The 24,344-nt window shown below is 49.8% G+C and overlaps 6 protein-coding genes across 6 annotated transcripts; 1 reads left to right on the forward strand and 5 right to left on the reverse strand.

The window, feature by feature from the left end:
• The first annotated feature begins 1,018 nt into the window (after positions 1-1,018).
• Positions 1,019-3,881, forward strand: FOBCDRAFT_189003 (uncharacterized protein). The gene is made up of 5 exons (XM_031189523.3): positions 1,019-1,412; positions 1,491-2,261; positions 2,316-2,638; positions 2,683-3,036; positions 3,084-3,881. Exons 1-5 carry the CDS (start codon positions 1,275-1,277, stop codon positions 3,730-3,732), a joined length of 2,235 nt encoding a protein of 744 aa, XP_031033508.2. The 5' UTR covers positions 1,019-1,274; the 3' UTR covers positions 3,733-3,881.
• A 174-nt stretch (positions 3,882-4,055) lies between these two features.
• FOBCDRAFT_243260 (uncharacterized protein) lies at positions 4,056-4,874 on the reverse strand (the record flags this gene model as incomplete). Its single annotated transcript, XM_031189525.3, has 2 exons — positions 4,056-4,590; positions 4,639-4,874. The coding sequence occupies 2 exons, from the start codon at positions 4,872-4,874 to the stop codon at positions 4,056-4,058; spliced, it is 771 nt and encodes a 256-aa protein (XP_031033510.3).
• Positions 4,875-4,897: 23 nt separating this feature from the next.
• Positions 4,898-5,601, reverse strand: FOBCDRAFT_51007 (AhpD-like protein). Its single transcript, XM_059612227.1, has 2 exons — positions 5,370-5,601; positions 4,898-5,322 (listed from the first exon to the last, which is right to left on the reverse strand). Exons 1-2 carry the CDS (start codon positions 5,572-5,574, stop codon positions 5,099-5,101), a joined length of 429 nt encoding a protein of 142 aa, XP_059467819.1. The 5' UTR covers positions 5,575-5,601; the 3' UTR covers positions 4,898-5,098.
• Positions 5,602-5,814: 213 nt separating this feature from the next.
• FOBCDRAFT_167470 (uncharacterized protein) lies at positions 5,815-12,698 on the reverse strand. The gene is made up of 4 exons (XM_059608435.1): positions 12,591-12,698; positions 11,540-12,526; positions 6,687-11,482; positions 5,815-6,638 (listed from the first exon to the last, which is right to left on the reverse strand). The coding sequence occupies exons 1-4, from the start codon at positions 12,604-12,606 to the stop codon at positions 5,985-5,987; spliced, it is 6,453 nt and encodes a 2,150-aa protein (XP_059465763.1). The 5' UTR covers positions 12,607-12,698; the 3' UTR covers positions 5,815-5,984.
• A 939-nt stretch (positions 12,699-13,637) lies between these two features.
• FOBCDRAFT_243263 (uncharacterized protein) lies at positions 13,638-15,776 on the reverse strand (the record flags this gene model as incomplete). The annotated part of the gene is made up of 7 exons (XM_031189528.3): positions 13,638-13,880; positions 13,947-14,151; positions 14,207-14,322; positions 14,372-14,440; positions 14,501-15,081; positions 15,133-15,583; positions 15,645-15,776. 7 exons carry the CDS (start codon positions 15,774-15,776, stop codon positions 13,638-13,640), a joined length of 1,797 nt encoding a protein of 598 aa, XP_031033513.3.
• Positions 15,777-16,959: 1,183 nt separating this feature from the next.
• Positions 16,960-23,234, reverse strand: FOBCDRAFT_297957 (uncharacterized protein; the record flags this gene model as incomplete). Its single annotated transcript, XM_059611925.1, has 2 exons — positions 16,960-22,980; positions 23,049-23,234. 2 exons carry the CDS (start codon positions 23,232-23,234, stop codon positions 17,071-17,073), a joined length of 6,096 nt encoding a protein of 2,031 aa, XP_059465764.1. The 3' UTR covers positions 16,960-17,070.
• Positions 23,235-24,344: the final 1,110 nt, after the last annotated feature.

Genomic DNA, 24,344 nt, shown 5'->3' on the forward strand with positions numbered 1-24,344 from the left:
TGCTTGGTTTCTCACAATGGAGCGGGAATTTGGGAATAGATGATGAGCTAATGGTTCTAGTTCGAGGACTTGACAGTTCTTGTTCATGTCTACTACAAGATAACTCTTAGCATCGTGAAGTCATGTAGATAAGGATGCCGAGACTTGTTTCTACTGAAGCTGGCAAGCCGTGTAGGCGTTAAAGAAGGCTGAAGCCCAGCAGGGCTTCCAAAATAAAATATTGGGAGCTACCTGTCTCGTGCATTCTCATACAGAATATCAATACTTGGGTTCTCATCGTAGTGCGCATGATGTGCAGGCACTGACATTTTGAGTTTTTGGACAGATAATCAAGGTAACATTGAGAACAAGGTGATGCAGGGGATGTTGGCAAGGTTTGTTTTATGCGTAGGACTTGAAAACTTTATACTGGGACAGAAAGAAACGCAGTATTTATCGAATGACAATATGGGATCATTGAGATATCCTGACGATGTTTCTAGTTGGATTTAGGCACCTAGACATTTAGCAGCAATCTTTGACATGGCCCAGGAAAAGATTTCTCAAAAGGTTCAAGCAAAATGAGATATCTGTAGTTATTAATGAGATATCAGAACAGCAGAAGTATGATGAAGTGATCGTGAAGGTTGAAAATAGTTAGCGATGTGCATGGGTCAGTCGTATGACCCCAGAGCTTATCTGCGGATCTTAAGATGTCGGGTATCGTGGGGTTAAGAACAGATGTCCCTGTCATACACTCTAAGTAAAGAAAGATGATATCCATCATTGACTAAAGCTTGTTGGCATGAATCGCAACTTCAATTGCATCTAAAAGTTGAATCAGAATGGCACGGTTGTCTCTTCGAAGTCTTTGGGTTTCATCAAGCCTGTGTTAAACCCGAGTCATAACCGATGTGCCTGATCCTTTCCCCAAACAGCAAAGCGCTGAAAAGAGGCTAGATGATGTCAGAAACAAGATTAAGCATCCCTCCTGTCGAATCAAATCCCAGCATGGTAAAATATCTCAACCTGTCTCTGGCACCGATCCGATCCTCAGGGAGGCTTGCCAACTCCACGATCGAGATATTGCCTTAGTGGCCCCCTTGTACACAACAAAACTCATACTCCGCATTCAACGTCCTACGCCCAAGACAAACCGGGCTGAATGTACCTGTAGGGAATTGCACGTCCAGGGGACTGTCGCACCCTTGGACGGGGTGATCAGTTCGTTAAACTAAACGAGATACCACCACCGCGGAACTGGAGACAGAGACGGCGGGGGGGCGTTTAACGTCATGCCGTACAAGACTTTGCTTCCTGCACCTGATACTTCGGGTGATCCTGGGGGTAAGGATCAAGATACGCGGGTTGCTAGGCGGAGACGGGCAAACAGGCCTAACGCCTGCGAGAACTGCCGCCTTAAAAAAGCCCGTGTAAGTCACCCCTTGTCTCTCCCAAGTTACCATACGTTACCTACCTTATGTCTGACCCACTGCTGATGCTGTACCCAGTGTGATGGTAAGAGACCAAGTTGCTCCAGGTGCGAGAAATGGGGAACGACGTGCGTCTACAGCGTTGATCACCTCGGCAATGTCGAGCGTGAACTCAGAGAGCATCGTGATATTCTCGAGTTCTTGCTGTCGCTCCCCGAAGATGAAGCCCTCGCTGCACACAGGCAACTTAGAAGTACGAGTAACCTTTCCGATGCATTGTCGTCGTTGCAGGGGAGTATGCATGGGAGGCTTCAGCCCTCTGGGATACGGACTGCGCAGGCCATGTCGCCGCCGACGTCGTCAGGTCTTGAGTTTGAGCTGACGGTTCGCCATGGTATGGCGTATCCTACCTTGTTTCCCCTGGACCTACCGTCTTTGAGCGCCGATCCTAGATTGAGGCCTGTTCAACGTTCGTCTCAAGGGCTTTTGCCCGATGGGTCGTCGCCATCTGACACAATGTCACCGTCGACATCATCTAGTAATGAGCAGTCTGTCCCTACACCGAACACTCAATCGCTTGAGCGTCCTCGCATAAAACAAGAGGAAGACGTCGCTGGTCCACATCGAGAAAAGTACTGCGATGAGAGGTTACACCAGCTGCAGATTGGGTACTGGACTGGCGTGTCTATTGACGATGAAGTCGCTGCCAGCGCCATCTCACTGTACCTGCAGGGCAATCACTCCATATTCGGGCTCTTCGACCCAGACCTTTTTATACACGACCTCGTTCACCGCAAACATCAGTACTGCTCACCCTTTCTGGTGAATGCCCTGCTGGCCCACGCCTGTGTAAGTTGCCACTTGCCACATGTTATCATCTTAGCTGATGTTGATCCACCATAGCAAGCTTACTCTGTGATTGACGAAGCTGTCGGTGCTTTGAGCCAGGACTTTATGAGAGATGCTGGCGTATTATGGCGCGCCGAGCGACTTTCTGACTCGTTAGTGAACGTCGCTGCCATTCTCATGCTCAGTGTCAGTTGCCATCTTGAGCAATCCAGCGTTTCGAGCAATGATCTTCTTGACGATGGCCGCGCAATGGCGGAACGGTTGAAGCTCTTCGGCATACCGCACACACCAGAAAACGCAGCATCATTCGATAGCTTAGACCCGGACACCAAACGTGCAATGGCTCACACGGCCTGGGGAGCATACAGCTACCTAACGTACGTACCCTCCTCCCCATTCTGACGTCCCACTAACACCTCAGACTAAACACATTCTGGGTCCCAACCAAACCCATAGCCTTCCCACCAATGTTTCCCGTCCCCGGGCGGAGCAGCGAGGACACGATAGATGAAAGGTTAGCAGTTCACTGGCCGCCACACTTCATCCCTGACTATGCAGGAAAAACGTTTCAAGCGCTATGTGAGCTCTGGACTATCATGCAGGAGGTCATAGCGGTTTACTTTGCGCATAATGGTGATGCTGCTGCTGCTTCGATGAAGATTCCTTTGGCGTTTGTGGAGGCGAAGTATCAAAAGATATTGACCTTTACGGATTCGTTGCCGCCGGAGATGTCGATTGATCCGGGGAACATGCCTGATCATGTTTTGGCGTTCAAGTAAGTTATGCATCTCAATGTTTGAGAATATGACTGACAAGACCCAGCATTCTACTGCATGTTGCTATCACGCACCTCTTTCACACATTCATCATGGATCCAAGCAATCAGAATCTAAACCCGGCGTTATTAAAATCCCCCAAAGCAGCACTGCGAGCATCAACAAACCAACTCCAACGACTCATACTTATCAGCCGCCTCTACCATCCCCACGCCCACTCTCTCAGCGTTCTGAGTTCGGCAGTAGTGCACGTCAGCAACACCATAATCCGCGACGCCGCCTTGCGCAACCATTACATCCAAGCCCCCAGCCTCGGCAAAAAGCACCGACGTCGCGGTAGTAATGAAGAAGCACACTGGCACTTCTACTTCCTCGTCTGTCTAGCAGCCTGTCAAGATCTAGGAGCTTGTTTCCCCGTTTGCGAACCTATCGGAAAGGGGCTTTTAGCTATGGCGATGAGGGATGGGAGCATGACTGCCGCGGAAGCGAATAAGCTCATGCGTGCTTTGGAAGCACCGAAGCAGGTTGTGCCGCCTAGTAAAGATGAGAGTGGTACATTCGGGAGCTGGGTTTTGGATTTTGATCTTGAGGCTGCGAAGCCTGGTGACGGACATATAAGAAATTTGGCTGCTCAGTTTGAGGAGCTTAGTATGCATAATGAGTTTACAGAGGGAGGGGATTTTGTCGTGGAGTAACGGGATATATGGGTAATGAATACGATTGATACCCCGGCCTTTGAGCCAACGAGAAAGGAATATGAGAATTTAAATGCAAGGCCAATACGGGCATTTTGGTTACCTACTCTAATAAGAATACACATATTGGAGTGTCTTTTGGCCTTCCCATGTAGCTTGCAACAAGTTCTTAAGGATATTGATATTCTGTAAACCCTTATACAAGGTAAAGTGATTTTGACAACTGTGACGAACTGGATAGGTGTTGAAATCATGATTCAGAGTGGCATCTATCTCTATGAATCTCGAATTTATACGAACAGCAAATTACACAGTCTGCAGAACTAACAGCATCCACCACCATGATCATGGCTATGCTCATGAGCCTTCTCAGCATCCCTCTCCGCCAAACCCTCCGCCTCCTTACTCACACAACTAACATGAAAAGCAGCTAACTTGACCAGCCCCGGAATCTCCCTCAACAACCCAATATTCTCCTTGAATTCATCCGTTTCCCGAAACTTCTGATGCGCCTCAATACTCGGCCATCCAATAAACGCAGCAAGCATACTTCCCGTCTTACCCTCATCTCCTCGGACAGGTACGTCGTTCTCAACACTCCATCCGTAGCTGATGCCGCGCCAGTCGCGGGATGTCTTTAGTGCTACGCCGGTGAACTCCTCAAGACGGCGGGTGGCTGTGGCGCGGGATGCGACGTCGTAGTCCGAGGGGAAGAATGCTAGGAGGACTTCTGTTATGGGGGAACAGTCTTTGCTGAGGACGTCTTCTGGGGGGAAGGGGGTTAGGGTGACGTGTTTGTTGATGGATTTTGAAAAGTCCACGATGGGTTTGAGAGATTCGATGATGGGGCCATGATCGCTGAATTCTATTAGCACTATTCGAAAGAAGAAGCAAATGTTGACTTACGCGGTCTTGGGATAATTCTCATGATCCTCCAAAGTCTCCCAATCAAGAAACAACCATAGCGTAGAAGGATTCTCAACCTCAACACCAGTATAAACTCGCCGAGCACCAGGTTGTCTCAACGCAGTCTCCAGAACATTTTGATAAGTCTTTGCCGCAGCTGATTCATCAAAGACATTAACACCCTCGTTGAGAGTAACATATGAGAACTCGGTCACGTTTTGAATTTTAGAAGCCATTTTAACAAAGATTTTGAGGAAAGGGTATATGTTACGAGTATGATGTTCAAGTATGAGGAGGGGTAAATAAGGTGATGGCATCTGGTGGGGTCGAACACGTGCTACTTCCGTTGACCCGCATGGAACAAGGGAAGTCATCGCGTCGTTGATATGAACGAGTCAGTTCAACGATTTAAGGGTTAATGGATACAAATTTACCAAAAATATCATGGCAATTGTTTCATTCAATCCTTTGAGCCACTCGCTTCTCCTCCGTTCTGCGCCTTAAACTCGTTGATGGCCTTCTCAGTAACCCTCATAGCCTCTAGTCCAACAGGAGCACCAAGATAAATCATCGACTGCAAAACCGCCTCTCGAATCTCAATCTCAGTCAAACCGTTCCGCATAGCTCCCTTGGTATGCAAAGTCAACTCAGGCCATGCCTTTTGCGCCGTCAGAAACGCCAATGCTGTAAAGTTCTCAGTAATGGTAATTTGATATAATAGTATCACTTACTGAGGAGACTTCTCTGCTTTCTATCAAGACCAGGACGAGTCCATACATTCCCCCAAGCATATTCTGTGATGAGTTCTTGCGCGGGTTTCCAGTATTCGTTGTCGAGACTTGCGACGGCTTTGGAGACATATTCTTCGCCGAGAACTTCGCCGCGGACTTTGAGGCCCTTTTTGAAACCTTCGCTGAATTCTTGACTTTGAGACATGATTTGAGGTTATGAAGTGGATGTAGAATGTTGATGCCAGAGGGTTGGACTGTCCGTTGACCTTATTATATACTTTGAGGACGGAGGTCGTTCTCCGTGTCCGGGGACTCCGCAACCGGAGCACCCGGCTGTGAACGGCGGGGCCGGTTATATGTAATACAGAATCGTGGTTTACTCAATGCAGTTTCAACAAAAACCTATGAATAGCATATCAAAAGAAGAAGTTATATGACCGATAGATCAAGACTCAACAATGTTCAATTTTACAAGATAATGATCAATAAAGAATATTTCCAAGATAATGCAACAGGAAACACAATTCATTGTTACAAGTAACAAACATGACTACTTTAGTGTAAATTATAAAAGACATAAACAGATACCATTACTCCGAACAACTAGATCCCATATTACACGTTTGTCGACGAAGTAGAATAAGCACAGCTGTCATCATCATCCTCCATTCCCATCTCAACTCTCCAGTCTTCGGGCGCACACCAAACATCCAACGCATCCTCATTCACCTCAACCTCACCCAAGCCAGCCCAAGTATCGAGATCCAAGATATCTCCCACATCATGCGAAGAAGTAGATACTGAGATCAACTGCTTCACCTTTGAGGTGATCTCCTCGAGGTAATCCATGTTCTGCTCCAAATGCCATGAGTAATCCTGCCCAACGGTAGCGTACCCGTTCCTGAGGAATTGCAGTTGGTCTAGGTAGAAGGCCACAGCTTCATCTTGTGATCCTGGAGAAGTCAAGTCGTCCTCCCATGTCGCAGCGTCCTTGAGCATGAGGAATCTAACGTCAATAGCAGAGGTACGATGTCCTAAACTCTCGTGCATGGACGCCAGAAGCCTCATGCAGCTCATAGCCATAGAGTGGTTGGCGCCATATACATCCTTGAGATTATAGCTGATGTCCTCAAGAAGAGTGAAGGCTGCATTATGTTCTCCACAGGCGAAGTGAACCTCTGCAAGTCGCTTGCCAATGGCGATTGTGGTGGTGGGCTCAAGGTTGAAGTCGTAGTGGTCGCGGGAGTTCCATAGAAGTTCGAGGATGCGCTGTACAACGATTAGTATAAAAGCGCATGGCTGGGGATTGTTACTAACCTTGAGAGTAGTGTAGTCGTTTTGCTTGCCGGCGATGCTGAGGATGCATGTAAGATGGCTGACGCTCAACACGCTCAGGTCAATGTCAGAAGTATAGCTCATAGCCAATACTCCCAACTGCGTAGCCAGTTCTTCAATCAAGCCACCGAGAGAAACGTCGACTTCAATCTCAGAGATCTTGTACAGCAAGGTACTCAACTTCAGAAGCACAAGCGCAGAGGAGCTGTCGTCGCTATCGGCTCCGCCTTCACTGTACTCAAAGACCCATTGCGACAAGTAGAAACACGCCTTGTGAGAACCCGCATCGCCCATCTGCTGAATAAGTACAAAGGCATCCTCCAAAAGTGACGCGGAAATGTCTTGTTCAGAGGATGAAGCAAGGATGGCTTGGAAGAGATGATATGTCGAGCTACCCTTGCCCTCTGGTCGTTCCAGCATGCGACAGAACAATTTCCAGAGCGCGTCTTGGATACCGCCAGCCTCGGAACGTAGACTGTAAGATTCGAGATGCTGGATCAGTCTTGAGCCAGTGGTCAAGACATTGCCAAGCTGGTCATTTTGCTGACCCGCTCGAAGCCACGCCTCATAAAGCGCTGTCTCAGCAACAACTCGCGTCAAGATGTCACCGAAGAGGCTTTCGGTCTTTTTCCTGGAGAGTTCCTCCATAGCATACACAAGAACCAGGCATCTTCTGTCATAAGTCACAGAACGCTTGTGCTTGTTCTCTAGGTACGCTTGTCCGCAGAGACCTTGAGGTTGTTGCAATCGCGCGATTTCGGAGCGAATGGTCTGCAAGAAGACCAGGTTTCCATGGCTGACGCCAAGAAGCTTGTACATGGCGCTGAAGTGCTCTGCCAGATGGAACAGCTTTCTGGGGTTCGTCTCCTTTTTCAAAACTCCTAGAATGACCTCTTCTAAGGTAACTGTGGCTTGCTTCTTGTTCTCAACAGTGAGGTTCACGACCCAGAAGTCGATGACCTTCCTTAGGCTGGAGATGCTGCGCTCATGACCGTAGCCGTACTTCTTTGCGCATTGCCTCCAAGACTTGATGAGAATGATCTCCGCTCTGTCGTGGAGAAGAGGCTTGCTTGACATAAGAACACTCAATCGCTCCTCAACGAGGCGTAAAATCTCGATGAACGCCTCATCCGAGCCCGACAGACCCAGGCAGATCTCGTTCAGCTCGTCGTATATATCGACAGCCTCACGAAGAGTTGTGTCATCCATCTCAAGAAGCTTGGTCAGTTCAAGCGACGCCTTGAGATACCAAATATCTTGTCGCCCCAGATCGGAGAGCATAATGGTCCTCAGCTTGCGAGCCAGCCGCACGGCGATGGAGACACTGCCAACAGAGAGTAGTGTCTGGGAGTAGCCGATGTAAATCTCGAATCCACGGGCAGCGTCCATCGATACATGGTGTCGCAAGTCAGCATAGTACGACCAGAGACGCTCGTACCGACGGAGGAGAATAGTATAGCTCTCCCGCTTGCCCTTGCCTCTCTGACTCTTGCACAGAGCGAGAAGACCTTCGATGAGAACGATAATTGAAGCGACATCGTCCTCGTCTGGCTCCTCCTCAAAGCAATCACAAATTTCGTCGTCGTCTTCGATGACGGTGCCGAGATGAAGGCTCAGGCGGACAATCGCAGCAGCAACGTGAAGTGTGAATGAGTGAGAATGACCCAGGTGAGTTCTGCAATCGCCAACGATGGACTTCCAGAACTCGAGAGCCTCAAGATGAAAGCCGGCATCTTCAAGGGCACCAGAGAGGATCAGGGCAATATCCTGGCTTGAAGACTGCCAGAGGAGCACGCTTTGCTTGCAGCACTTGACGATGGACTGAATCAGGATATCTCCCTGACTGATTTGCTCAGTCAGCCTGTACATCTGAGCCATGATGATGGCAATCTCAACGCGCTCGCGAGTAAAGGTCTTGGGAAGATGCAGCTTTCCCCCATCTATAAGTACCTGCGGCCAGAGGACCTCGAGACTCTTGCGACAAATGCTAATAGCTGCTTTCCACTCTCTTCGTGAGCGATGCAGATGAGCCAAGTCCCTGCACAAAAAGACCGTGTCTGATCCGATGTCTCCATGTCCTGAAGTGGAATGGAGAATGCTGTCAAGAATGTTGAGCCACAAGAAGTCCTCGATGGGGTTCTTGACACCCTTGTAGCAGACGATGAGAGCAGAGTAGACCTGTAGCATTTCGTCAAAGTGGTCATGAGAAGGTAGCTGATGGATCTCGTAGAGAACGCGAAGGATGCTCAATGCTTCCTGGTTCTTCTCCAATCGGAGGAGAAGCTGTGCGATTTCTCGAAGGTTGACCAGTGTGGCTACCTCACACCGGCGGTCTGTTGTAACAAACCTGGAGACTGAAGTCCAGAATGACACCAGCGTCGTGCTAGCTTCCTTCTCGAGAGACAAGTCGCGCAGCTTTGTAGCCAACTGAAGAGTGACGGAGGTAAAAGCAACCAGGATGGCACCGTGGTTATTGTTCTCCTTGTTCAATTGCCCCTGAAGCAAACTCCACAGCTGCTGAAGAGCACCTTTGGACGCGCTAGACATACCGCGGTCTTGGTAGTGTCGAACAATACGAGTAATGGCAGAGAGTGCTGCATCCGTCCACGTCTCCAGAGTTGGAGCAGCGTCGAAGACATCTTGGCATAACTGTTGCGCGGCAGCCATATCGTCAGCGTGCTCAAGCGCATCAATAAGCACGTGGAACAGATCAAGGGTCTTGCTTGCGAAGAGGCCTCTGGTTCTGCAGCACGCAACATACATATCGTGCAGGGTCTCTGCAGCCTCAGCGAACCGCATCTCCGCCTTGTACAGCTCCGCCAGCCTCTGAGCGACGGCGAGTGTCTGATCGTGACTCTCGCCAAGCTCCCCTCTCAGAACTCGCCAAAGGTACTTGTACACCTTGGAGCTCTTTGAGGATAGTGTTGTGTGCGGCTTAACCAGAGATATAATGTATTTGGCACCAGCGGTAGCCTGAGGGCTGGGGTCTTCGAAGGTGAGAATGGCTGCTTCAAAGGCCTCCACTAGCTTCTCAATACTGATGGTGTGACGAAGATCCGAGTGAGCAAGATTGATCAATGTTTGGATCACCGACTTGGCATTTGCACCAAAAGCGGCCTTTCGTAGGGCGAGGATCTTGGTAAGTCGCATGTTTGTCGTGATACTGTCGCCTTCAGATCGGAGGAAGTGCCACTCGGCCAGGGTCATCAGGACTGAGTCAGACATCTTGGAGGATACTTCAGCGGGAAGATGTCGTGAGAGTTTCTCTGAAGAAGAAAGCGACTTCTCGTAATGCTCGTACCAATTCCGAACGGCATATGCCATTAGCGGGTCAAAGTCCTTGTACGGAGCTGCAGTAGCCCATTGGGTCTGCGCAACGTTCTGAAAGACAATATCGACCTTGTCTTGCTGCAGGTGTTTCTTGGCATGCTCAAGACAGTCAATTGCAACCCGTCGATGAGCCAGGTTCAGAGATAGAGCAATCTTGCCGTGTATAGCAAGATGATGCATCTTCGCCTGGACAACAGAGTCGACAAATTGGATGCGACCGCTGCGAATGGTGATAATACTGGCAAGAGGAGAGTTGGAGCTCACGGACCGGCCGGAACGGATTCTTCTGAGCCAGTTGCTCATGGTAACAGAGCCGTAACGCTCCATCTCATCGACCTGGATAGCTCTTTTCCCGACCAGAAGCCATGAAAGAAGAGACTGCATATCGGGGTTTGAGTAGTCAATCTTGAGAAGCATGTTATCTAGGATTCCCTGAACAGTCTTGGGCGTCTTGCAGATGATACCTGTCATACGGCCCAGATCATGCTCAGCCTCTAGCAGTCGAAGGATGAGTTTGGCTTCCAGTAGAGATGTCCATTGACGTTCTGCGATATGCTTCTGCAGCTCCCTCTTCATCTCAGCTGAGAGGAATGAGAGTATTGCTGATGTTGAGAGCGCCATCTGCATAAAAGACCTGGCATTTCTGCGAATATCCATTCGAGACAGGGTGTAGATTTGAGTGCCCGAGATGGACCTCGCCGAATCAGCATCAGCCAATGCAAGACACCGAATATTCTCGCACTTTGATGTAAGTACCTGAAGCTTGGCAAGGAACTTGGAAGAGCCATCAGTTCCATGGCTGTCAATTGTGTTGATGACAATCGCCACGTTTCCGCTAGCCTTGGAACAACGGTCTCCGATAAGTTCCCACAGCAGGTCTTCTGTCTTCTCCGTTGACTCAGTCTCACTGCGCTTCCTGACTGTGTTGATGGCATCTAACAGACCAGTATCGCCGATGGACTGATCAAGTAATTGGGACAGAAGCGCTTTGAGAAGACGAATGGAAGAAGAACCTTGTGTCGCAGACGTAACTGATGCGCGAAGCAGCTTTGCGTCCAGAGACAAAGACAGTTGTAAGCGCTCAATAATGTTGGACACGAGCTCTTGCTCTCCGTAACCAGCGTCTCCGGCGACAAGTAATAGTCTGGATGGGGTCTTGAAGAACTGGACGACGACAGGCTCAACGCAGTCGAAGACGAAGGAGTGGCCATGCTTGCTTCCGTAATGGCCTCGGGAGAAGCCATGACTGCAATGACCATGGCCACTGCCGTTTAGCCAGTCTTGCACAGGCCCATGGCAGGTCCCAAGCGAACCGTCAGAACTGCCCTTGAACGACAGGATCCAGAGTTCCTCGCACGCTTGATGCGCAGCCAGGGACAATGAAGCCAGGTCTGCCTCGAAATATTGCTCGATCTGAAGGATAAACGACGACGAGGTACGGGAACCGGCTGTAGATTGGTTAGCTTGCTGACCAAATGTGAACGGTTGTAGCATGAGATACCCACCCTTGTTAATCTCATCCAGTATGTCAATGAATCCCAAGCAAATCTGTTGCAACGACTGAAGCACCTTGGACAAACAACTATAAAGCTTATCCGACGATACGCCCTCAGGCACCGAGGCTCTCACATGCTGAATTGTAATACTGGCTCGATGGAAAACAGCAAGCAAGTTATCCAGCGCCGTGCTAGCACTAGTAAGCTTTCCCTGCATCGAAAGAGCAAGCTCGCAGCTGGAATAGAACATGGAGGCGACGCTTTCAGCATCAGATCCATGAGTCTTCATAAGCGCCACAAAATCGGCGATGCGCTCGGCTGAAGACTGGACTTGCTTTAGACGTCTGTCGACAAGACTCCATTGATGAGGGACGAGTCTCATGCGTGTCTTGTCAATGAGGTCAAAGACATGATGAATTGTAACGCGCTCTCGTGTGGCGGGAAGTGTGCATGTCATGCGCAGCTCTCGTAGAGAACTGTAAGCTCTAACCATGCGCTCTTCTGTGGAAAGGGCTTTATTGGACTGACTGCTAACAGCGCGTCGTCCGACAAAACTGCCCGAAGTAGTTGTAGTTTCACTAGACATTGTACGCCTTGTAGATAGAGGCTGCGAGTCATTGCGACTGTTGCGCTTTGGCAAGCTGATGTGAACTTTTCGAATGGTGGTGCTATCGGCATCGTTCTTGGCAAGGCTGTTATCAAAGTCTTTGGAGCCATGGCTCAAGTCTCTGGTTTTCTGTCCCGAGATGGATCTGCGACCTTGGGGACGTAATGGTGCTGGTCTTGTTTGTAATCGCCTGTCTAAAACGGTGTCGATGGTGAGGTCTGCTTCGGAAGTGTCGACCTCATCATCGAAGACGAGAAGTGAATCTTGTACTGGCTGGACACGTTCTTCGCTGTGCTCAGAGCCTTCTGAGGGTGGCTCTGGACCAAGCTCTGTGATGTCTACCACGGGCTCTGCAGCCTTTGGAAGTTGCGACGCAACTTCTTCTGCTTCTGCCATAAGAGTTAGCATCAATTGCCGTGATCAATGAATTGGAGATCAGTGGTGGTCACTTACGAGGAGACTGCAGCATTGCGACGACTCTGGCACGGTCTCAACCTCACTTAAGCTTGACTTCTTCGTGATTCCTAAACGTTGTAAAATGAGATGATAGAAATCTTGAAGGAAAAGGCAGGCGATGGATGGATGGATGGGATTGAGAATGGGGATGCGTGCGCAATGCTGCAAGGAAGCCAGTCACTTGCATCGCTTTATCGAAACAGGCATCGGATTCAATTCCTCGTAACGCAGCCACTCTATTCATGTTTATTTTTCGATAGTTCCATTTCAGCTGCATCTTGTTCTGTCTAGACTGGTCTGGGTGTGGAGGGAGCTAGCAATCGGGTGTAAGTCGCATCATCTGAGGCAATGTACTGTGCTTAGTATCGCACACGGAGTACGGGGGAGTGCAAGACACGCGGCATCGGTAGCGCTCCCTTCGGCATTACAGGGGCCTTATCCCCTGAAGTTCGCGTGCTATGCAGCCTAACTTAGTCGACTGGGCTAGATCAACGCGCTAATGCAGTCCCTGGGACTCAGCACACATCGGAGACGCCTCCCAATTAACCCCGCCATCAAAGTAACGCTCCGACTGAAGGCTGGAATCAATATTTTCAGCTCGCAATATCAACAAGATACCGGAAAGATAGCATTCCGCACTCAAGGACTCAATCTAGAAGCTGTAGTCACAGTCACATCCAGGGGTCACCGATGCATAGTTTCAATGTCCCGTCGCAGTCACGAGCGGGGTGAAGTTCCAGGTGCGAGCATCGCCGAGACAAGCTCTCGGTAGCCTCCCCAAGTTCTGCACTCTGAACCCGAGCTCTAATCGCCCGTAATGTGGTATACCAAGTAACTAAGCTCTTATAAAGTGGCTACTGATGAAGACTGCGGGCAAAATGCTCCGTAGTTCGGAGGCCATTAGCGTATCAATACGAATGGGCTGTCTTACATGAGGAGACGTAGCTGAGTCCTTGAAATGGCCGGTCAAACACTGATGATGTGAAGAAACTCGAAAGAAATAGTGCAAACATATTCTATGGAAACAGAATATACTAGCCAATATCAAACTTGCTGATCTCGCTGAGCCAGATCTTGCCCAAGCAACTCGTTCATCTCTTCTGGGTTGTTTTCTTCTTGATCCCCATCCACACCCGTAGACTCTAAGAGCGCTTCCACCACGGCACCATTAACGTCCCAGCATGGCCAGTTCCAGCAAATTGACTCCAAAGACTTGTCGAGAAGTGCTTGGAAAAGCATAGAGTTCACTCTCCTCAAAGGATACAATTCCCGCCTCTCTACGACATGCTGCGCGAGATGGTATTAGCACTCAACCGTGTTATTGAACGAAATGCATCGTGGCCTCTAACTCACAGGTCTACTATTCGGGGTGTTCTCGTAGCGGTAAAGAAGTATGGGTGCTAGCCAAGTATATCGGTGGTGATCGTTTGCCATCCAATGTAGCAATGGCGCTTGCAGGAACGGATACATGATATCTGTCTTGACGACCACTGTATCGGTTTTGACGCCATTCTGTTTTACCGAGTGCAATGCAAGCCGTTTAACAAAGGCTTCATACCTGTTGTATATCAGACACTTGTTCCTTGATCGATCTCACACAGTTATTTCCTTACCTCATCATGACTGTGTTGGTATCCGGGGTACCGAGGACCAGATTGTTGGCGACCTGGGAAGAGGCCAGAACTCCTCTATCAATTCCTCCATAGCTGAATGCTGACCTATGGAGCCACTGCTGTAATTAGCATTATATTCGAGAAACTTGACAGAGGCCTGCGTACCTCTGCAACCCTTCTTCTCTTCGCCTTCGCAGCGTCGGGGTAATATTCGGGATAGACTTTGGACATGGCCTGTAGATGTCAGGGTAACTGGAACCATTGCGAGTGATGCCTCACGGGAATATCACATACCACGTTTGAAGAGAATCCGTTGTCAGCTACACACCTGTCCTGTGTCGGCTGCCTCTTGCCATTTCTCGCGGCGTCAACATAGACATTCTCGACATGGGTTACCGTCTGCTCTGTCTGCCCACATCTATTGAGCAGAGCCTGAAGCTGTTCAGCGCGAAGCATGTCAGGTTCAGGATACGGATCCTGCCAGAGTGGCTTATCATGCAAACCGCTGCAGAGAAATAGCTGTACTCGATAGTCCACCATGATAACGTAGAGCCCTCCAGGATGCGCCTCGAGATTTACCCATCCCGGTCCCTGGGGTGCTTCGTTCTGGAATACGACGTTGTTGACGGAAAGGGTAGGTTTGAACTTTAGGCGTGGCGCTTCAACAACGCGTTTGACTCCCTGGAACACCTCTTCTCTCATGTTATTGAGATTGAAGCCGAAAATGCCCCGACCTTGGAGATATTTTTCTCCCACAACAATCTTGAACCCGTCTTCGAACATGTTCTGAAAGCCTTGGGGAATCACAGCATCCCAGTAGCGACCAAAAAAGTCTTTTGCCGCTAGCTTATCACCCTGCGACTTCCGCAATAGTTCTGTAAAGTTCATCAGTCCAGTATCGGTTTCAAGGCAAAAGCATGGCTTACCTGCCCAGACGCGAAATACTTGAACATGGTCCAAGTCATCATTGTCAGAACTGAGGTTTTTGAAGAGCCTAGCAGCAAGGTTTTTCTCAGAGGTAGAACACTGAATACCTTCGACGGTCCAGCAGCGGAATGTGAGCAATGATCGCCCTTGTCGCTGAATCTGTTCATACTCCTGTTTGGCTCCCTCTCTCTGCTGCTTAGAAGTGCCCTTAGCAATGTTTCGAAGGATTCTGGCTCGGTTGATAGCCACGCTACAATCATCATAGTAAAAGTCTGGATCGCCTCTCATACGGTGGTGTACCTCTTCAAGTCGAATGAAGCAATCGCCTACCGCCGGCTCACGAGGTTTGTTCTGCGCGAGATACACAAACCGGTGATTGTCGTCTCTTTCAGGATCGTTGTTGAACCGACCGCGATACACGAGCAGTTTGTATGGGGCAAATGCTTGTGCCTGGTCAACGTTAGCTTTGCCATCGCCATGTCTATGATACCGACGTATACAGATTACTTACTAATCCTACATTGCATGTGCCTTCGATTTCCATTATTGCATCCATTCCGTACACTTTCTTATACCCAAGAACACTTCCTGCATTCGAGTAAGGCGCGCATGGTAAGAACTCATAGACGTCCCCCGTGGGCATGAAGCCTACGTTGCGATTAGCTCATGCCTTTTGAGGTGAGGAAGATAATACATACAGTCATACTTGAGAACTTCAGTATAGCTGTTTAATCTCGCGAAATTGTAGTCCACGCGTTGGCAAGGTAAGGGCACGTTTTGTAATGGATAACCTGTCCATGGATGGATCAGTCAAAGCATTGGAGACCGGTTTCAATCATCGCCTTACACCCATTGGAAGGCTTTTGGGTCTTATCCTCCCTTGTCCCCCGCGGCTTGATATTGTTCCAATAGTCGCCGGTCAAATCTTTATACTTCTCCTTCTTCTTCCTTTTCTCCTCCGGCTTCCCTATCGGATGTCTTAATAGACTTGACTTGGTCTTTTCATCCGGATCATCCGAACTCTCGTTTAGGAAGCCCATCTGAGGGTCATAGTCTGCGTGGTTCATCTTCGTCGCGTTGGCTCGTTCGGAGAAGGAAAGAATTTTGTGAGTGCAGTCCGGCCACTGGTCTCTATAATTCAAATTGAAGATACTGATCTTAAACGACTTCTAGTAAGACTTTGAGAAGTTTCCGATATTGAGTTGCGCATACAAAGTGCTGTCGTCTCGGCATTCGAGGTTTGGGATGATCGAGAAACGAAAGATGACACATTCGAAGACAGGGCATGACAAGGCCGCTCCGAAAGAACCCCAGCAGATCGAGACCCTTACTAGCCAGAGGGGCTCACGGGGGAGGGAATATCTAGACGGTATGGATACAGGCAGGAGTCAATAGTTCGTGGAGCTGCAGCTCAAGGGTGGGCACACACCCGGGGTACAAAAGAGGATTTGACCAGGGTGCAGGAAACAGGGCTTGCTGAAACAGACGCACTATTTCTCTGTGAAATATGCAGGTCTGGAACGAAGAGTATTGATCACAGGCCTAGACATGTCGCCGCCGGCTTCCCGGCACAGCATCGTTCTGTCTGGATATCCGGGGGATTTGGTCCATTGCACACGGCTCAAGGCTTGATTTCTCAGCGGTCTGCTCCCGTTTACTAGCTGAATGTTGAGCGTAGGCTTCTGTTTGATCATGGCTGCCTTTGTTGTGGCCTTGATACCGAATTTGCGGCACGTTTCAGATAGCTTAGTGGTGCAGTTGATATGTACCATAGACTGGGACACATGCTGGGTGATGCGATATTACGCAGATAATGATTTAAATGCATCAAAGAAAAACTAGCTGGCTCAAAGTGTGCGGATATACACAATCTCGAAAGCAACACAGAAAGAAATATGCGAACGTTGAAAACACGGCCTGTAAATCAGCAACTGTCCTTAGTTGCAAAACACTGTTGGAGGACCGATGTAGAAACGCTGCGGATCGTTCAAGATGACATCGGGCACATTATCACCAATGCCTTTGTAGGCTTTCTGCACCTTGAGGCTTTCCGCGTCATCACCACTGTAGGCCAAGCTGATGAAGCTGTCAAGTATACCTTTACGGTATGGTTTGGTTAAGAGGGGCTTAGGAGCAGCAGCCTCCTTTGCCTCTCCGGCCTCTGTTAAGAGGACTGTGTCCATGGGAGGTTTCTCCCTCTTTGCCTCGGGCTCTAAGCCCATAGCACCCTTGACACGAGACCATTTAACGCTGTCTCTGGCATTGGCATGATCGAGGTAGCGAACGGACTCCTTCTTGATTTTCCCAGGTGTCCACGTTGGTGCCGTGTGGTTCTCTAACTTTGACTTAAACACAGGGATGGACTGCTCAGGAGCAGCAGGTGCAGGAGGTACGAGAGTAGCGCCGACTAGATGTGACACTGTAGGAGGCATCCTATCAGGTCTCATGTAGTCTGCTGTATTCTCTGAGTAAGGACCCCAGTAGTTGGCTGGCAGTTGATCTTCGACCTTGGCTACTTCGCGGAAGGGAACGATCTTCTTCTCCTTGACGTCCCAGACCTTGACGCCCAGCGTCGATTTGATCTTGGCAGAATCACTTGTGTCCTTATTCATCTGCATAGGTCTGCTGATGATGGAGTTTCCACTGTACTGAGAGCCACCACGACCTTCGATTCCAATGGAGTTAGTCGGCACCGCACTTCGAACGGAAAAGATGAAGTTGTCGCTACGGACGTGCCAACGCTCTTTATCGGAAGCCACCTTGTTAGTAGAGGCTTTGCGGACTGTGTCACTCTTCTTCTTGTCATCTCCAAGAAGACCAGCCACAGCTGTGAATGTATGGGGATTCACAATGGCGTCGTTTTCCCCCCGTCTATCACCTCCATCCTGTAGCACAAGCTCCATGAGTTCGCGGAGACTGATACGCCTCTTCTTTTCGGAGGTCCCAGGGCCAAAGCTGACAGTGAAGCTGACGACAGATAGATCAAAGTACACCTGGCCGTGAATGGGTGGTCCTTCGAGGTGTAGAGAAGCGCCCACGTTGACAGAGATCTTCTTTCTAAAGCGCCAGACTCTGATCTCATAATACACGCCTGCGGATACTGCCATATCTGCCATGTAGTGCAGAGGCCTGAGATTGACCAGAAAGTCGGCGTGGGCATCAAAGTGTGCGCCTAGGGGGCCAGCAGAGAAGACAGCCTGAAGCATTCCTCCTGCCATAACAGCTCCTGGTGTGATAGCTGCGTATGCATTACCAGTGACCCTGAGGTTTGAGCTGAGCGTCCACGAGATACCCAATCGCTGTGGACGAGGGTAATGCGCTGGAACTTGGTACATAGGATGGTAACCACCAAAACTGACGACCCAGTCGCCTGAATGTGGGTTATTCTTGCCGAACCAACTTCTAATGGCAAAGCCACCAGAGGGACGGCAATCCTTGTTGAGAATGAAAGAAGTGGGATTGATGAGACCGTCAACTGAGAGCTCGCCATGGACAAGGTCGAGTTTGCCAACTACAGAGAGATCAATGAGAACAAGAGCCTTATCTGGACTGGCACGTCGGGGGAGAGTAGCAGTCGCACGAGCGATCAATCCAATATCAGTCTGGTTCGGACCAAGAGCCACTGTTGCAACAGCACGCATGTCGATAGCCTCACATGCTCGAATGACAAGACCAAGTGCCATCCAAATGGATCCCATGCTGGGTGTCACAAAGGCGCCAGGACCTGTCAACGACTGGACAGCTTGGTTCATATTGAAGCCTCCCGCCTGGTCAAAACCCTGAATGAGTGGGAATGTTGACAACTGCTCCACCGTGGGTAGTCGAAGACGTGAGTTGTAACCAAAACCAGCCATAAGGCCACGAACTTCTGCCCATCCCACAGTGAAAATGAGTCCTTCCATCATAGCATAGATGAAGAATGAGTCATATTCTGGTGTGCCATTTGCAGTGTTGGCTGGTACTTGTTCGTACATGCCAAGTGCTGCAATGGAAAAGGTGCTCAATGAGATGGCGACACCTCCAAAGTATGCTTTTGTACCGGGCTTGTGGTGTAAAGCACCTGCGATTTGGATCGGCATACGAGTGAAGGCCATGTCGAACCCCTCTACCTCGACATCAATAGGGACATGGAGAATGTCGTGCAGTCCGTGGATCTGCTTGGAGTCGAGTCTGACAACGAGGTTTAGACCCTGGATGCCGGCGCTAATGGGTCCGATGAGAACACTAGCATCAAGATGAATGCGCAAGACCCCGCCTTCATAGGACAATGAGATTCCGGAGAGCGTGAGAGGCCCCTTCTTCTTCTCAAGGGCGGCTGTGGTCGCGGGCGCGCCACCGCTGGGAACAACTGCTTCTGTGGATGGTTTCTTCTCTTGGACGGGAGCAGGGGTTGCCTTGGAGCCAGGAGTGACTGCACCTGCTGGAGTTGCCTTCTTCTTCTCCTGCTTATCTTGGCCGAAGACATGATCAAGGAAGACGCCCTGACTACTAACAAGACGGAAGTGAAACCCTTCAGATAGCTCCTTATCCTCAGGTCTCATCTTGAATGGCTGTTTTTTGAACATATCTGCACTTCCGTTCAGTGTAATGAGGTCCTCCTGTGTGAACATGGTGTTGACCCAAAGGAACTCAAGGGCATCAAACGGTATGTCCAAGTTTCCGATGATGGGTAGCTTCGATATGGAAGGTAGAGGTCCCAGAGACACGCGTATCATTCTCTTGATGGGTGAGGGCTTATCTGCCTTTCCGGTGATAGGAACTAGCTGAGCAAATTGGACGTGAAGCATGCCAAACTTGAGCTCTGCACCGAAAACGAGATGTGAGTTTGTACCATTCAGACGGGTCACCACAACGTCGAACTTGTCGTCACCAGAGCTGGATGCTTTGAAAGTTGTTCCAGTGACAAAGCCTGGCAGGATGTCTAGGACTTCCCGGCCCAAGAGCTTCTGCACAGCGTCACCGAGCGTGAACTCCTTAGACGCCTTGCCAACCAATGTAGTTTCTTTATGGAGGTTGGCAGTGAGAGACCAATTGTTAGCATCCTTACGCTCGAAAACTGTCTCCAGCAGAATATTAGAGATCCTGAGGTCCGCTTGAAAGCCGACCTTGGTTGGCTGGCCCTTACCCGCCGTGATGTCGAAAGCGATGCGCTGCAGCTCAATGCTTTCAAGGATAGACATCGCATGCGTCTTCTCTTCACCTGCAGCGAACAAGGAGTGTAGAGCAGTCATGGGTATATGCGATGCATGCGCACTGAATGACACCAGACTATCTTCTGACGAGTACGTTATCATTGCCTCCAACAACGCTGGCTGATCACCTTCCTTGAGGGGGAGAAGGGTGACGGCTCCGTCAAGAACGATATTTAGGGCCTTTGATGCGTATACGTAGTTGACAGAGAATCCTAGCATGGTGTGATCGATCTGTAGAGACGGAATCTTTGAAGGGTCTGAGACGACTGAAGTCTCGGTTGGCTTTCCGATCAAAGCTTCAAGGCGGCCACTGACGCGCAGACTCTGATTAGAGACATAGAGATCGGCCTCGGTAATTTCAGTGGGAACGCCGAACGGCAGGTTCTGCACGAAACTACTGTCGAGGCAGCGTAGCGACATGAACGGCTCTGACGGGTCAAGATAAGAGAATTTGTCCCATCGCTCGTAGTCAAGATAGTACTGCAGTGGAGGGTTGCCCTGTCCCAATACGTTTCCAACACCGCTGAACTCACACTCGCCTGAGAACTCGCCAGTGCCCTTGGTCCAGGTGAACTCCATAGTGAAAACTGAATGCTTGTCCTTCGGTACAAGTACTTGCATTGAAGCTTCGAGCTCCAAGCGCATACCGGCCAGAGTTGTACCACCAGCCTCGTTGTTCTGAAGTGTGACGGTCACTCTTCTCCAGTAAATGTGAGACGTACTGGCATTCTGAGTCTTGGATCCATGACCAGTATTGGCAAGAATCTTCTCCAAATCGTCAATGGCATTGCCCACTTCAGTACAGGTCTTCTTGACCCAGGCCTTAAGAGCTGCCCACTGAAGCGCTTTGGAGTAGCACACAAAAAAGACATTGATATGATCTTCTCCGATCGACACATACATACCCATCGCACGCTTCTCACCATTAAAGTCAGGCTCGGCAGCGATGATGAGCTCTCCCACTGTGAAGGCATCTCCCCAAGGACCAGATGATGGAGACACAGTCCTCTTGGCAATGACGGACATGGGAGGGATGTGGTCGTCCCAGCCAGAGAGATATTTGTCCAGTTTCTTGACTATTCCTTCTTTGAGGTCGAGGGAGGCTTCGAGGCGGATACAGCATCCAGATCCTGATCCGGGGATGTACCACATTGCGTTGCGAGCTGGAGTACCAGCTAAGCCACCAAATGTGATCTTGGTCCCTTTGAGCAATGTCTTGAGCCAGGTCTTGGGGTTTATGTGAGCGACTGCACAAAGATCGGCAAGATTCTCGAATCCACCGTTGGCAGAACTGATCTCTAAGCCCAGAAGGAGATGGCCCGGGTACCGATCAATACCAGTACGAGTGGTGATACTACTATCTTTTGATACATTGGTAAACCCAGTTTCAAACTCTTCGTTGAGAACTTTGGCATCGGTAGAGAACACAAGCGAAGCGCTGTTATCTTTGGAAACCTTGACCTTGAGACCGGTCATTTCGAGAGATTTGCCATCCGAGCCAAGTTTCAAGTTGACATCAGCACTCTGAAGGTAAGATGCATTTTCGTCAAGTTTCCAAGCTGAGCTAAAGTCTCGTCTCAGAGGATCGCTCAACGACAGCTTAAATTCGCTTATATTAGCCTTGATTGCTTCCAAGGAAGTCTCAAAGAGTATGGGTCCTGACGAAGTCAGAAACGCTTGAGTGCCGGTGTCTGAGGTTGAGAAGACGATGTGATCAGATGGAACGGTACCAGCGCTGATACCTGGTGTTGCACTGCGGATCTGAGTCGTTTGGCCGGTTGCTGCGAGCATGTACTGGTCTTTGAGGGGCACAAGATGTTGCGGAGGGGAAGGGAAGCTTGGGGCGGTTGTAGCTGGGTTCGTAATGGGCGCCACGGCCGAATCACCAGGGACTGAGGGTGGTGGGAGGATCTTTGGCTCACTCGACGTTGGAGGAGCCGCAGGTAGAGTTGCAACACCTCCAGCATGGGTAGGTTGCTGGGTAGCCGGTCCTGATTGCACGGGCCCATCAAGCTTTTCAGGCTTTGGGGCAGATATAACTGCAGTCCCAGGTCCGGCGACAGTTCCTGGTGCCACAGGGCCAGCAGAAGGAGATGTCAACCTTGGATTTGTTGTCGTAACTGGAGGCGACACTCCACCTGGTATCTGGACGTTACCTGGCTTTGGGGCTGTGGTAGGCAAGCTGGTTGATGGGCTACCAGAACCAATCCCCCCAGTCTTGTCACCTCCAGTGTGTCCCGGAAGTACAGGTACATCTCCTACAGAAGGCGGGACTGATCCAGTAGCCGTCTGTGTACCCGACGATGCATAACGAGAGCCTCCAGATGGGGCTCGAGGCCGTTTGTCAACATCGCCAACCCTTCCTATCACCGGCCGACCATGACCGAGTGATCGTCTACCCAGCTTGGCACGATGCGGAACGTCACCACGCGGTTCATCATCTTCCAACCATTTCTTAACTTGGCGATGCCTGTGGCGCTGACGATTGTTATGCCCGGAATGGTCATCAAAATCGGCATCTAATGAGGCCTGGTCCTGTTTACGCTTGACTGTAGAGCGTGTCCAGTCCCTCTCTCCAAAGAAACGCCCAGGAGTGCTCACGACTCTAATACCACCAGCAGCCTCTGCTTGTGTGTTCTCATCAGAGTCTGAGCTCTTTGAAGTTATAGACTAATCATCCTCAATTAACTTTATGTTTGCGACTTTGGGATGAGTTGACTTACACGAGTTTTGAGCGTGACTAGCCTTCCAGGCTTGTTGAGCAAACTGCCTCGCCCAACTAATGTCGAAGCAATAAGCTCATCGGCGCTGAACACAAATGTCTTGTCTACCAGTGTTTCTTGCTGATCTGGTAGTGACGGCGGCCATTTGTCGCTGGCCGATCGTCTTCCATGAACGTGGTGGGCCATTGTATCTTCGCCAAAGCTGTGATGCTCGGGATGAGCATTCGTCTGCTATGGAAAGAGGATTAGATCAGAAAAACGCCAGGCCGATATTACAGTCTGCTACTCGGGGAGTTGCATGAGATGAACGAGCAGCTGCTCAATCGCACGCAGGCCGAGTATAATCCATGCTGATCAGGCCGGACAACCCCAGACTACAAGCTATTTCGGATACAGCATTCAGCCATGGCCTAGAACACTAACTTCGCCCCTTCTCTATCCCTTCTCGTGTAAGTCACTTCAACGGCATCAAGGTTACAATTGCTCAGGTGCGAGAGAGCCAATACTCGCCAATCGGCATATGCAGCTTTCTTCCCGCCATCACATATTATTCGAGACATGCAGCAACTAGCTCCAATTGTAAGACCGGAGTTTCCGCCATTTGATAAGTCAATGCGTGAATCGATAGTCTACGGGAGCGGGCGCTTGCGTATAGCATCAGCCGTTGGTTCATGTCATGGCGTTGAGATGTTCACGCGATGTGGGCGTCGGTGCGGCCCTCAGGGGAGCTACATGATAGGGCGGCGTAAACGAGCGCTGAGGCTAGTCTGCTCTTCTTCTGGCCTAGACGCAACGAAACTATCGAAAGGAGCATGTTCCACGTGGAGGGCAAGGCCATTTTGGGATAGCAAATGGAGAGCTGAGCTTTAGCTGCATGCAGGGTCTCGAACCATTTTCTCCGGGGCGTGCGAGACAAGCTTTTAGGGGTTTGGCGTCAAGACCATTGACTTTACAGGGGTATGTACCCTAAGCTCATTGTGTAAGGGCCCTGTGAGAATTTTTAGGATCAACTAGAGCTGGGGCTGATCTTGGCTGAGCCATCTACCCTAGGCTGCCTCTCATAGGATACTGCGGTGCTTCTATGCTGAATGAGCAGCCACCGAGGTGAGTAAAGAAGCTGAAGTCTATGGGAAAATACTGGAGATAAAGATCTCTGTAAAGTTTTATCCTGTTATGCTGTAACAACTGAGCGATTCGTGGTGATAGTGACTTTGAGATATTTTGATAAGACGTAGGGCTCAAGCTTGCATGTTCGTCTTGTCCCTTGAACTTATGGAACATGAAAAATTGTGATTG

This window comes from Fusarium oxysporum, chromosome IX, assembly GCF_013085055.1.
Source record: "Fusarium oxysporum Fo47 chromosome IX, complete sequence".
NCBI lineage: Eukaryota > Fungi > Ascomycota > Sordariomycetes > Hypocreales > Nectriaceae > Fusarium > Fusarium oxysporum.

Coding starts and splice junctions, on each gene's coding strand:
- FOBCDRAFT_189003 (XM_031189523.3), top strand. CDS start 1,275: ATGCCGTACAAGACTTTGCTTCCTGCACCTGATACTTCGGGTGATCCT. Junction 1,413..1,490: donor GCCGCCTTAAAAAAGCCCGT/GTAAGTCACCCC, acceptor TGCTGTACCCAG/TGTGATGGTAAGAGACCAAG. Junction 2,639..2,682: donor GGAGCATACAGCTACCTAAC/GTACGTACCCTC, acceptor CTAACACCTCAG/ACTAAACACATTCTGGGTCC.
- FOBCDRAFT_51007 (XM_059612227.1), bottom strand. CDS start 5,574: ATGTCTCAAAGTCAAGAATTCAGCGAAGGTTTCAAAAAGGGCCTCAAA. Junction 5,323..5,369: donor AAAGCAGAGAAGTCTCCTCA/GTAAGTGATACT, acceptor AGAACTTTACAG/CATTGGCGTTTCTGACGGCG.
- FOBCDRAFT_167470 (XM_059608435.1), bottom strand. Junction 11,483..11,539: donor ACTGGATGAGATTAACAAGG/GTGGGTATCTCA, acceptor ACCAATCTACAG/CCGGTTCCCGTACCTCGTCG. Junction 6,639..6,686: donor ACGACTACACTACTCTCAAG/GTTAGTAACAAT, acceptor ATCGTTGTACAG/CGCATCCTCGAACTTCTATG.